Source organism: Microtus ochrogaster, chromosome 21 (assembly GCF_000317375.1).
Source record: "Microtus ochrogaster isolate Prairie Vole_2 chromosome 21, MicOch1.0, whole genome shotgun sequence".
NCBI lineage: Eukaryota > Metazoa > Chordata > Mammalia > Rodentia > Cricetidae > Microtus > Microtus ochrogaster.
Genome location: NC_022022.1, coordinates 14,897,727 through 14,911,335, shown reverse-complemented (window position 1 = coordinate 14,911,335; position 13,609 = coordinate 14,897,727). Strand labels below are relative to the sequence as shown.

Sequence of the window (13,609 nt, the reverse complement as noted above, 5' to 3'; positions counted from 1 at the left end):
GGGAGGGAAATGGGAGGCTGGGAGGAGGTGGAAACTTGTTTTTTTTTCCTTTTCTCAATAAAAAAAAAAGAAATTCAAAAAAAAAAAGAAAATGAATAGGGAAAAAATGGTCAAGTAAGTCATCGTGGTTTCTGAGAATCTTTGCATCAGAAGAGTGTGCGCTCTCATTCTTTCCAAGAGGTTTGTGTTATTAGAACATAGTGAGGAATTGATTCATGGCCAAGGGCTAAGCCAGGATGTGAGCGATACAGTTATGAAAGATTGCTGAAAATAGCAAGCCCAAGTGATTTGGGGAAAACGTACTTCGCCTGATTCCTTTTTTTCCCTGGCAATGGATTGCCGGCACAGCTGGTTCACTCCCAATGCAAACACTTCTTGACCATTGGTAAGACCATGAGTCCTTGATTTAGACTTAGAGAAAAAAAATAAACGAGTAAGGATTAACATTAAAATTAACATGAGATAGTTATTATTTCTATAAGCTAATGTAAAATCAACATAATATTTTAAAAAGCTTCACATGTGACCCTTTATAAATAAGTTTTCTGCATTTAAAGTCTGTATATGTGATTTTATGTATGAGCATACCCATATACTCACCTCTCTATTTTTATGAATGTATATACATATATACCTGTATACATACATATTCATACAAAAAGATGGGTGGTCAACACTTTATTCAGTAGCATGGACCATGAGAGTGTACCCACAGGCTGAAAACATACAAAGTGAGCCTTGTAAACAAAGGGGGGAACTGCAGTTAATCTGTCACTCTTAAAAATCTTAGCATACTTATTAATATGTGGGAAAACTTTAAAAGCAGTCAAGCTGCTGAGCATGGAAGGCATTCAAGAAGCAGATGCAGGTGAATCCCTGTGAGTCTGATGCCAGCCTTGTCTACATAGTGAGTTTCAAGACTGCCAAATTTACATAGTGAGAACTTGTCTCAAATAATAAAAAAGAAAAAAATGTGGAAAGAAAAAGTAGTCAAGGGAATATATTCAGCATTTTAAAACTGAAACACCAATGTTTTATTTCTTTGTAAAGATGCCATTGATTAGGGTTTTTTTTAATTTTTATTGAACTCTACGTTTTTCTCTGCTCCCCTCCCTGCTTCTCTGCTCCCCGCTTCAATCCTCCCCTAAGGTCCCTATGCTTCCAATTTACTCAGGAGATCTTGTTGTTTTCTACTTCCCATGTAGATTAGATCTATGTAAGTCTCTCTTAGTGTCCTCATTGTTGTCTAAGTTCTCTGGGATTTTGGTTTGTAGGCTGTTTTTTTTTTATTGCTTTATGTTTAAAACCCACCCATGAGTGAGTACATGTGATAATTGTCTTTCTGTGTCTGGGTTACCTCACTCAAAATAATTTTTTCTAGCTCCATCCATTTTCCTTCAAAATTCAAGCTGTCATTATTTTCTTTTCAGCTGTGTAGTACTCCATTGTGTAAATGTACCACATTTTCCTTAACCTTTCTTCGGTCGAGGGGCATTTAGGTTACTTCCAGGTTCTGGCCATGACTGAACGTTTACTCCCCTCCCAGCAACTCTTTCACCAAAGCTCCAGTCCTTAGCGTGGTATCAACTGGAGGTGGAACCTTTAGGAGGGCATAAGAGTGGTACCCTTCTGATGAGGTGGTTTGGTGTCTCTATTAGAAGCAAAGAGAGCAAAGCCAAGCCCTTCTCCTCTAGTTGCAATGTTCTTTCTCTCCCTTCCTCTCTGTCCGACTCTTCACTTCTCTCCCTCTCTTCTTCATGTTGCTACACAGTGAGAAGGCAGCTGTCATCAGAATTTGACCATGTCAACTAGCAAACTGATTTCATAACACAGTACCCATACCTATGGTAAATAAATGTGGATGCTTTTTTTAATGTTTATTTATTTTTTATGTATACAATATTCTGTCTGTGTGTATGCCTGCAGGCCAGAAGAGGGCACCATACCCCATTACAGATGGTTGTGAGCCACCATATGGTTGCTGGGAACTGAACTCATGACCTTGGGAAGAGCAGGCAATGCTCTTAACCTCTGAGCCATCTCTTCAGCCCGTGTATGTATTTTTTTTAAAAATGCTTCTCTTTCTCAAGTGTGTGTGTACATGTGTGTATGTGTGTGTGTTGACTGTGTGTGTGTGCGCATGTGTATGTGCATGTAGGAAGGGTGATAAAGCGTCTCTCACTAAACATGGTACCAGGAAGTACCAGTCACCTATTTGTTTCTGTTCTGAGCAGTGCTGCAGGCACGGGTCTGTAAGGGCTCACCCAGCCTTTTACATAACTCAGGTCGCCATGCTTACACCGCAAGTCTTTTTACGCTCTGATCCCCAAGGCAAAGGTCTGTCTTCTAAATGACTTAGACCATGACTTTAATTACAGCAGCCTGAGCTAACTTAGAATAGTGTTAACTTGGAATAGCCTTTTCTTTGTGTCATTTAACTTAGCACAGGGAGTAAGTGTACTTCCTATGACCTATTTATCCTGTTCCTAATTTTGGATTGGCTATTAATAGTTCATCTTTTTCAGGGTTGCACAGTCTTTCGAAAAAGATTCAGTAATGGGAGGGTTTTTGTCAGAAATACTGCCTCTAGGATCTTTTCTTTAATGCAGGGACTCTTATATCACAAACTGACCTCAACTTCATAGTGTATCTAAAGATGACTTTCAGTTTCTCATCATCCCCTGCCAGAGCACTGGGATAATAGGCTTCGTCACCACATCTAGTTTATGTGGTGTTAGAAGCTGAACACAAACTTCGTGAATCTACAGGCAAAGACCCTGCCAATGGAGCTACATTTCCTAGCCTTAGACAAATCGATCCTTTCCATCCTGACCACCTGTCTTATTGATACTGATAAGCTCACTTTAATGAAGGTCTGTGGTTGCAGTTCTTAAACTTCTCGGAAGTGCTCCACCGTTAAAATTCTCATGGTCACTTATAACTCTTGTGCCTCTGCACATGTCCTAGTTCAACGTCATTTTCAACACTGTCCTTGCTTATCTTTGCTCACTGTCATCCTCAATGGTCAAATCTTCTTTAAGTTATGCACCTTGTAAAATGACATGAGGATCTACCACGCCTGAGAGACAAAGATTTCACGGATTACCTTTTGATCCTTTGTGTGTGACCAGAAAAACAATTGCTGAGTGATTAATCTGACAGTAGTAACATGACTGGTCACTGGCTGTGACTGTTAGGGTTAATATTTAACTTGACAGAATATATGTGATCACCTGGGAGATGGGTCTTTGGACATGGCTGTGGAGGACAATCCTGGTTATATTTATTGATGTGAGGAGGCCATGTCTTAATTTTGAGGGAGAAAATTTCCTGAACAAGAGCTATATACAACTATATATACATCATATACATAAATTTGTGCAGCAATATTATGTCATATATATGTATTTATACCAACATATCTCATATATAATATATAATACAAACATAAGACCTTATAATATGGAGAAAATTATTTGACCACTACCAATTATTTATTGTACTCTGCTTTATAAATGTGGATACAATGTGACAGTCTAATTTCTTGGCCTTGCCACCATGCTGTCCCTGCTACTTCACATCTTCCCCTCCATGATAGATTATGCCTTCTAGAACTGGAAGCCAAAAAGAAGCCCCTTTTCCCTTAAGTTGCCTTGTTGGGGTATTTAACACATTGGTGGAAAAGTAATAAAGACACTAGTCCTGTATGATTCCAGTACCTGGAAGGCTGAAGAGCTGGTAGGCCAATTTGTCATTTATGTAGCCACTCAAAACTTGAAATGCATTGTTGTGGGAGTGATATTGTTTAAACCATAGTAACTAAAATTTCTGAAAGTCAAAACTATAAAAATCAAACTGGTTTATAGGCACATACAATCCAAAGGTATACACTGTATCTTAGACTATTTATTTAGTTTTAGTCTGAGTCACTAATCTTACCTTTTTGCATTCTAGGTAAGCACGCTTACCATTGAGCCATATGCCAAGCACCCATACCATAGTCTTCTACTTCTTTGTTTTCACATATAAAATTATGTCTTCTTCTTTATTAACAAATACAAGGAATGATGTAAAATGTTTACATCTAAATAAAAACCTCATCAGGTCTGCTGATGCTTTAAGTACGAGGAAGAAAGTTCTCTACAGAGCCTGATCATTTGTACGTGTAATTGCGACATGGGGGAGTGGTTATCCTGGTTTAGTTATCAGAGCTGGCTTTTTTTCTCATTGCCATTTGTGGAATCTTGGTGTTTAGCAGACAGACTCTTCAAAAAACTGTGAGGAATTAAATTCAGGAGGATTTGAATGTAATACTTGAATTTTTAGAAGTTTGTGGTAAATTGAATGCAAATTAAGAACCGGTTTCTCGCCCATCTTGGCACCCACCTCTTTATTAGCTTCTTCTTTAAACTGGGGTAGCTCTGGGACATAGTTTGGTCAATTGAATAAGATGGGCAAGTGGCTATGTGCCAGCACACAACACGTTTCTGAATTCTCAAGCCATGCTGCTGAGGCTCCTCGGTTACCTGATAGTTTTCTGAGTTATATAGAGAAGATACTAGATTCTCAAGACATCCACGACCACGTGGTCTGATAACTTTCATGTACATAAGGAAAGCTATGTGTCTTTTAACTATCATTTAGTCAGTACTAAACGTGAATCTTTTGATATCTAGAACCATATTTCTATAAAATGCTGGGTGAAATGAAGGCTGGATTTTCCTTGGAGATATTGCTCCAAGGAAACATGATTAAAATGAAGAGTTACTGTGTAGCTTGGAAGAGTTTTTCTTTTCTCAAGAGAAAAATAACACTACCAGTCTTTGACCAATGACAGATTTATAAGAATGAAATGCAAATGTTTTTATTGTGTAAAGGTGTGGCCAATATCACCTTTCTAACAAATGGCATGGATTTTGATTCTCATTGGAACAGTGGAGGTCCCAGTGTGCCCACTCATCTATGTTTCCTTGTTTGAAATTCTTTGGGTAACTCATGTGAAGAAAGGCAGTCTGAGTTTATAATTAATGAGTCACAAGATTAACAGTTTAGGGAAACACAATTTATCATCAATCAACCATACTCTATGGAATCATTGAACTAAAAAACAACTGTAATCTACACAGAGTGACAAGAGAGAAAAATTCAAATATTCATCTTCTTGACTTGAGATCTGATCACTTGTAATCTGGAATAACATGCTGCCTTGATTTATATTTCTGAAGATTTATAATTCATAGCATTCATTCATAAAAAAGCTAATTGTGAGATTCATGTTTCCAGTGTGAAAACAGAATCATTTGTCGCCTGTTGAGGTGACCTTTCAGAGCACATCCAGAGCTTGACTGATGATGCCCATAAAAACAGGATGAAGGGACATCTGCCTCTTAGTTGCTTGTCATTCACAGGAAGAAGAGCAGCTATAAATCGCATGCCTGTTTGGTGTCCAAAGTCATTTCCAGAAGTTTATGATTTGTAACTACAGAGCTTGGCAGGATCCCAGAATGATTTGTGGAGTGTAAGGACCATTTACTTGAACTAGAAGAAATCAAAATGGCCAATTTGGTACACTTTTAAACACTCTCCAGCCAATATGAAAACTCTTAACTCTATGCACATTAGTGATCACTCTTTATTCCTCTACCCCAATAAAGACCAATCCATGAGGAAAAGGAAATTCATTTTTTTAATTTAATTTTTAAATTTTTATTTGAAAAATACAATACACAGCAGAGAATTATTTCCTCCCCCACTGTTTTCTCACAAAGGAAGCTATGGAAAATGTAACCAAGATATTTGGCTAGGATAGATCCTGAGAAAAAGAGAGGCCCAGTTAGAAGTTGAATAGACAAAGTCTGTCAAAGAAGGTTCACTTCTCTTTTAACATAAAAGACCCTTTTAAGTTACCTTAGGCATCAGATAAGATTTGTGCGGAATTTCTGCCATGCAAACAGAGGCTACTGAAGTTTTCAGTTGGAACAATTTACACTGACCTGGGCCCCAAGGAAGAGGAATAAAAATGAGGGTCTCTATCGGCAATGTATGGGATTGCCTGCTTTTACGAGACTATGTATGTACATATGTATATATCGAGATTAGTGCTTTCTTTTACAAGTCCTGGGGATTGAACCCAGGGCCTGTGCATGCTCAGCAAATGCTGCACCACCGAACACCAGCTGTTGTCATGGTTTTAACGTTTTTCTCAAATATGTTTTTCATTATTCTCAGTAATAGCATCATGGTTAAGTAATCTTTGCTGGGTTTGGTTTATTCTCACTCAACTTTAATTTTTCCTGGATTTCATAATTGCACAACCTTCTTGATGCTTAAATAGTAGGAGTGATTTTCACTCTGATACTGTTTCGTTCTTTAATTCATAACTCTTTTAGAGTGACCAGGTTTAGGAAGGTGCAAAAAAATCTTCACTGACCTTGACATTTTTATATAATAGTTTCCAAGGGGAAAACCATTCTTTCTTGGGTCCTTCTAAAGTGGGTGTAGTACCACCAGAATTAAACAACAGTAGAAGCCCAACTAGCCACCCGACCTTTGCTTGGTATTATGCTCATACCCTTTATTGCGGAACCGAACTGCCCATTTCTAATGCTTTCTAAAACAATGCCTTTAAAAGGTCAAGACACAAAAGCTTGTTCTAAATTGCCAAAAGAATTGAATTGCTGTAGAGATTTCAATTTTTATAAAAAGGGAATTTCTTTATTTGGCTCTTAGTGGAAGTGTTTTGACTCCTGCAGGATTGGAATTTGACAAATGAAATCCATTTGTAAGTAACGGACAAGTCGTTGGTTTTAATTATTTACTGATTAGAGGGTAAATCAATTGTTTACTTTCAACTATTTTTCAAGACTAGAAAGATTTTTTTTTAAAATCAGTTTTCACACATATAAGTCAAAGCATCTTGGGTTAGCTTTAGAGATGCCAAGTGACTCTTTGCTTGATTCCCCTTATATTCTTTTTTTTTTTTTTTTTAGTTCCACGTGGATACTGTAAAGTTGGTCCCCTGGCCTCTTTCCTGAATGGCAGCTGAGGTACAGAATGAAGACACTGGATTTGGGCTTCCCTTTTACAAAGAGCCTCACATCCAGACACTGGAATTATGAATAGAACCCTAGATAGCTCTGTGTTTGAAAAATGTGTTTATGTTCATTCATATAAGGTAAACATTTAAAATACTGCAGACTTTCTGTAACTCTATCTCGGCATTTCTTTATTTTTTTAAACATAGGTAGTTTATCAGGACTCTTATGGCCTCATAAGGCCTCAATGTCTTGAATGTTGAGGCAGTTGTGGCATATTTAAGGGGAAAAATGCAAATCCAGGGTAATTCCGAATTTCAGATTTTTTTCTCTCTGCTTGATTAGAGGTATGGGATTGGGCATGTTATCGGATCGGTCTTGGCTTCATTTTTCTTGTGTGTAAATAAAGCCATCTTTCAATATTTGTACAGGATTACTGTGAGGATCAAATGATAAAGTAAATATAAATACATATTAACTAAATTATTAGACAATTACAAAAATACATTAATCCTATTTCTAGCATCTATGTAATTGTATGGTAAGATGTGGTTCGTTCCCACTTAAATTATTTGAATTCTTGATCAGTAAGAAAGCTTATGACTGGACTACAGCCAATCTTGAGACACTGTTAATGATGGAAAGTTACTCAATAATATGGTATCATGGCTGGTTTGCCTTAATCTATTCCAAATATCCGCTGCATTTCAGAAACTGCAACTCAACCATTAAATCACAAGTGTCAAAGAAAAAGTCCAAATAAATAATTTTAATTATGATACATTACTTAGTGACAATAAAAATTGGCAATTTCCCCTTTAAAAGCAGAAGCACCAGTCTTAGAATGTGTAGTATGAATGGTATTTTAAGTGAAATACAGAATAATATAATGAGCAAACAATTTAGTATAGGACATACTTTCTAAAAGTAAAATGATTTCACACGCTGAAATCTGTTAGAATGGGGAAAAAGTCATGCTGCATAATAAAAAAGCCCCCGTGACTTTCAAAATTAACTTCAAATTAAATATGCTGTACTGTTGAATAGAGATATGAAAAATTAAAAAGGCTTAATGAGTCCAAAATAGAGGGTTTCTCTTTTATACAAATATAAACCACATGGAGATTTCTTTTCACATAGCCACAGAGATTCTTTTGAGAAACTAAAGCGACTATTTTATTGAAGAATTAAATTTGTTCATTTTTTGTCATCATGTTTGTACTGAACACCCACACTTTGTGCTAGGTGGTAGGTGTTGGGGATACAGGAAAGAAAGCCATGGTCCTGCTCTTGAGGAGCTCACAGTCTAGTGGGGGACCAGGGGGGTGGAGCAGAGAGGGTGGTATTAAGTTTTAAATTTATAAAAAGTCTCAGACAACTTTATAAATTTCTGTGTAATCAAATAAACCTTCTTATGAATGGATGGTAAAGAGGGATGACGTCCAGTGCAGGGAAAAACCATCTGCTTCAATATCATGTGACTTCCGCAAAGGCAGTGATGTGGTTCTGGAAGAGAAAAGGGAATTCCAGAGTCAGAGTCCTGCAGAAACTGATTCTATAAAGTATTTAGCATTTTGGACAAATAACACATATTAACTTAATAAAGACTTGAGGCCCACATGCATGTTGCCAAAACACACAGTGTTGTTAAACTCACTTCTCTGTACTGTTATGTAATGTTAGCTAATCATATCTTTTATTCAGGATTCTTAATTAATGGAATGGATTAAAATGTTATACCTGCTCTGCTCAAAATTAACACTCAAATTTGCGTAGATAAAAATGGCAATACCAGATGCATTAATATTCTGTGGCGCTGTTCATGGGACTTCAGTGTGCGGGCTGTAGCTTCAGACTAATTGCTCCCTGTGAGACAGATGGTGTAGAGTGGGGTGGGCAAGTGTTCCTACTGAAATAGCATTCGTTAGTTGACAGAGATCTACTTAAACACTGCACTTTTGATGCATAAATTCAGGCTCCACACCAAAATCTGGGTTTGTTGTTGTTTTTATTTTTTATTTTTTTGGACTACAGAATTATTGACAACCTCCAAATGCTTTTTGCTTCTTTTGCTTTAAAAAAAAATAGCCATCAATTATAGAGACATAAACTTTTTAGAATGGCTAATGTTGAAATCGATTCAGGCATGTAATATGGATGCCATAGATGCTGAGATATTGTAGCAAAAACTGACATTCTATGATTAATCCTGAAGTATGTGGAATTATATTAAGGTCTAGAATAAATGGCAATCTCGTATCGCAGCAACATTAGAAAAGGGTTCTCTCATCATCACTGCCCGTTCAAAGTGCTTTTCATAGCAGATATGTTCAGAGTTACAGAGACAGAGACTTAGGTGTGGCCATGATAGAGTTAAAGCCCAGGCAGATGAAGAATAGAATTTGCTAAGTATCCATTAGCAAGTGTTCTTTCAAGTTCACATCACACCAGCAGGCAAAATACTGAGGCTTGTCCTTGAGTGCAGGGGTCCCCTGGGGAAATAATCACTGTGTGTCTTAAAAGTCATTTCAGATCCTGAAATTTAGAAAATTTAAGACAATTTTGATATTCTACGTGTCAGAGCTTCCAGACATAGGTGCTGGGAACCTAGGGCTCCACCAGAGCAACAACTGCTCCTAGCCACTGAGAAGTCTCTCCAGGCCAATCTAAGTCCAGTTTTAAGGCTTCAAATTCTATGTGAAAATCTTCATTTTACTATGTACTTCTCTAGGCAGTGTAAACGTAATCAGAATGGCATGTAAGTCAAGACTCATTTATTTATGACATGAAAATTTAGTCATGGCTTCCTACTTGACAAGATCTGCCACTGACAAAAAAAGACAAAAGAACACTCCTGAAAAGTAGTCATAAACAAAAGATTTCAGAAAATGAATAATTTTAAAGTTATTAAACTATTTCAGTTTTTAAAAACGCTACATTTTTATTGAGGAAAAAAGGGAAGCAGTAGTGACAACCGCAGACAAGCTAAGGGAGGGGGATGAAGATCCCTGTGATATCATGTTGGGAACCTGCGCAGAAGGACACAGCTCTCCGTATTTGCGCTAGCTCCACAGCACAGCTCCACCACCAGTGCGCTGACGCGCACATACGTTTATTGCCTTAATTGGAGGTGTTCGCAGTGGCTAATCCCCATTATCCAGCCGAAGAACCTGGCAAGGCAGTCTTTATAGGACCTCCCCTGTGAATTCCCTTCTGGATCATCTTCCATACATTGGTTTTGGAACACCTACAAAACGTGGTTTACATGCGATTTAAATATTAATTTCTTCGCTTCAGTGAAAGTACTTGTTGCTTCAGAGGTCTAGGTTGCTATTGTTAGATCACACACTGTGAGTTTGAATAAGGTATGAAAGCATGCTATTGTGTTCCATGATCCTCACTAACATGCCATGTGAACATCTCTCCCAAATAATTTATAAGTGTGTGATCATTTAATAGAAAGAAATGAGTAAAGTTCCCTTTTTTTCAAGACGGCAAAAAAAAAAAGACCTCATATCTTAACACAATGTTGTCAAGTCAGCTTCAGTTTTTAACATAAAATGGGATATTTGTATTCTGATTTTTTGACTTAGGTATTTGCCCTCTTGATGAAGAAGCTGAACAACACAGTAGACTCTGCAGACAGATAGGTTGAATATCAAGTGTTTAAATGTGGTCTCCATCATAATGGGAAATTGTCAAACAATTTGACCATCAAAAATTCAGCTTTCTCATATACAGAATACAGATATATGTATTTGGATGGATTTTTATTAATGTTAAATGATATATATATAATCTTTCTTGTCCTCATCCCAACCCTCTATTTGTGGTTTATCTATCATTTATTTTGGTGGATAATATTCAAAGGAATGAGCTAAAAATAAAAATTTTGAGAATTAAAACAAAAAAGGAAAAAAAAAGAATTAAAGATAATTAGTCAGTAGTTTTTAAATAAAATTCACCATTTGTTCTTTTATAAAGTCCATAATTTAGAAACTGTAATATCCAATTCAATCTCAAAATTTAAATATTTCTTACAAGAAGAATACAAACTCATTTGGTGGCAAAAGCGTAACTAATGACACAAGACAATATCTATTTTGTGTTTTGTTACGTAAACAACAGTATTTAATTCCAAAGTCAGAAGTGTCTCCAGGCTACTTGTGCAACAGAATACATCATTTTCTAAAACACAAAGTATTTTGCATACTGAAAAACATCCAGCACTAAGGATTCTGGATAAGGGATCGTAGACCCACTGTAAATCTACCAATGAGGTCACTGTTAGGTGGATGCTGCCTACCCTTCACCAAGGGAAGTGGATAGCATGTCATAATCGACAACGCTGCTATGCTTCATTTTGCTATTTGCTTCTCTATTGCATTCACTGTCTTCTGTGAGACAGGGAGCATGGACAGAAGAGCGAAGAGAAAATGCCTGATGTCATGGCATGTGCCTATAATCCCAGCAAAAAGATAGGCTGCAGAGTTCAAGGACAGGGGTTGCTACATAGTGAGCTCAAGAATAGCCTGTGTTATAGGGATTCTTTCTGAAGATACCAAAAGTCCAACTATGATAACAAAAGTGGTACCCCAAAAGGAGAATTGACCTCTGCTCCCCACCAACGTGCCATGCAAAGTCTCCCTCCTAATGATTTGTGAAAGGAGTGAGATCATTTAGTAAAGAGAAACCATTTTAAATATAGTGATGAAATTATTAGAGCGATTCAGACCTGGAGCTCTGGAATTGGTGGTCAAATTTAAAGTAAGCAATTACTTTGTTTAACGAAACTCTGAATAAGAAAAAATAAAAGCTCAGATATGAACTGCATTTGACAGAAGCAATTTTTGGACAATTTCTCTCTCTCTCTAGTGACTTTGTTTGAGTGCAAAGTTTTGTATTAATTCAGAGCTTTCTTTTAATTCAAGAAATTCCTTTTTGTGCAATTAAAAGGGACTAAAAGCCACTTTCTGAGGGAATTCTCTCTGCCTAGGAAATCTGTGGGAGGCTTTTTCTAGCAAGTTAATTAAACAAGAAAAGGATCTAGGCTCTCTTGAGGCATTAGCTACATGAGCTTAGGAGCCTGAGGAGCCACAGAATCTGCAGCTCCCAGTCCAGATTTTTAGATGCTCTGGTGCTCATCCTGGGCTTCATACTGGAGTTTGACTAAATACAGGCACAGCCCCAGAGATTTGGATTAAATTGGTCCAAGGCCTCATACAGCCGCCAGAATACAGAAAGGCTCTCTTGTTGATCCTAGTGTGCAGCCCGAGTTGAGAGCTGCTGCATCAGATCTGCTAACCCATCTGCATCGAGGCCAAGTTCTACTTTCATATCCAATTGCCCGGGAAGCTTGATGTGCATTGCCCCCATCTCCAGATCTAAGCCAGTGCCTATTGCAGCAGAATCCCTGGGCTTTCATCCAAGATCTTTACCAGTTTTCAAAGTGCTATCTATCTATCTATCTATCTGTCTGTCTGTCTGTCTGTCTGTCTGTCTGTCTATCTATCTATCTATCTATCTATCTATCTATCTATCTATCTATCTATCTATCTCTATATATACACACATGTATATATATGTGTATATGTATATATACACACATATATATATGTCCTTGGTGCTGTAGGTATCCAAATGGTTTGTCCTCTAAGATTCATATCCTTTCTAAGACTCAGCATTTTTTTATCTGCCACGAATTTCATCCATATTTTCAGCTATGTTCCTAGAAATATATCATGTTTAGGAATGTAAACTCCTAGCTTCCCTCATCTAACTGCACAATTAGTAGTCAAGAAGTGACCATGTGAACACTTCTTGACTACTAATTCCTACATCGTCCTCACAAGCTTTAGGTCCTAATTTTTTCTCACTCACCTGGACCCCATGATGATCTATGATTAACAGCATCCCCAAACCTCTTATCCCTATGCTCTGACTTAACCTGCTGGGAAATGGTTCTCCTGTCTCTTCTGAGGTGATGCTAGGAAGTGAAGGAGGGTTTCCCCCAATGTCTTTGTCTACCACATCTGTCTCACTGCCCTCTGGGTCTGCTTGCAAAATAATGTCTTTTGTCACTATAATAGAAACTCAAAAGGCCTGAGGAATACATTACCAGCTTTTGATGGAGTGTTTGTTCAAGTTTCATTTATTATAATCCTAATTGAAATCACACTGACATTCTTAGTAACTAAAACTTATCCTTAAGTTGTTTTTATGCTTCTTTCGTGCTGATTTAACCTAAGTACAATCTTGTTTGTTTGGTTCAAGCTAGTTCCAGGACAGGCTCCAAAACCACAGAGAAACCCTGTCTCGAAAAACCAAAAAAAAAAAAAAATGCTTTAGATTGGTTACATAAGCACACAGCAATCCCCAGTAAAGAAGAATATGAGGATGCAGATAAAGGAGCAGGTGCATAATAAACTCCTTTATAACCAGTTGCTGATTAGCACCCAGAATCTTGCCTGTTTCCACAAAAAATGCACTAGTCAGTAAAAATCCAGATGGCCTACTTTGGAAATTCCTTTTCCAGGTGTGTGTGTGTGTGTGTGTGTGTGTGTGTGTGTGTGTGT

The 13,609-nt window shown here is 37.4% G+C and overlaps 1 protein-coding gene across 2 annotated transcripts in view; it reads right to left on the bottom strand.

The window, feature by feature from the left end:
* Positions 1–5,574: 5,574 nt before the first annotated feature.
* The window catches only part of Plppr5 (phospholipid phosphatase related 5), a 108,229-nt gene continuing 100,194 nt past the window's right edge, over positions 5,575–13,609 (bottom strand). For both annotated transcript variants that reach the window (XM_005357195.3, XM_026784159.1), the window contains one exon: positions 5,575–8,540. In XM_005357195.3, the coding sequence (XP_005357252.1) occupies positions 8,508–8,540 (33 nt within the window). In that variant the 3' untranslated portion in view covers positions 5,575–8,507. The remainder of the gene's footprint in view (positions 8,541–13,609) is intronic.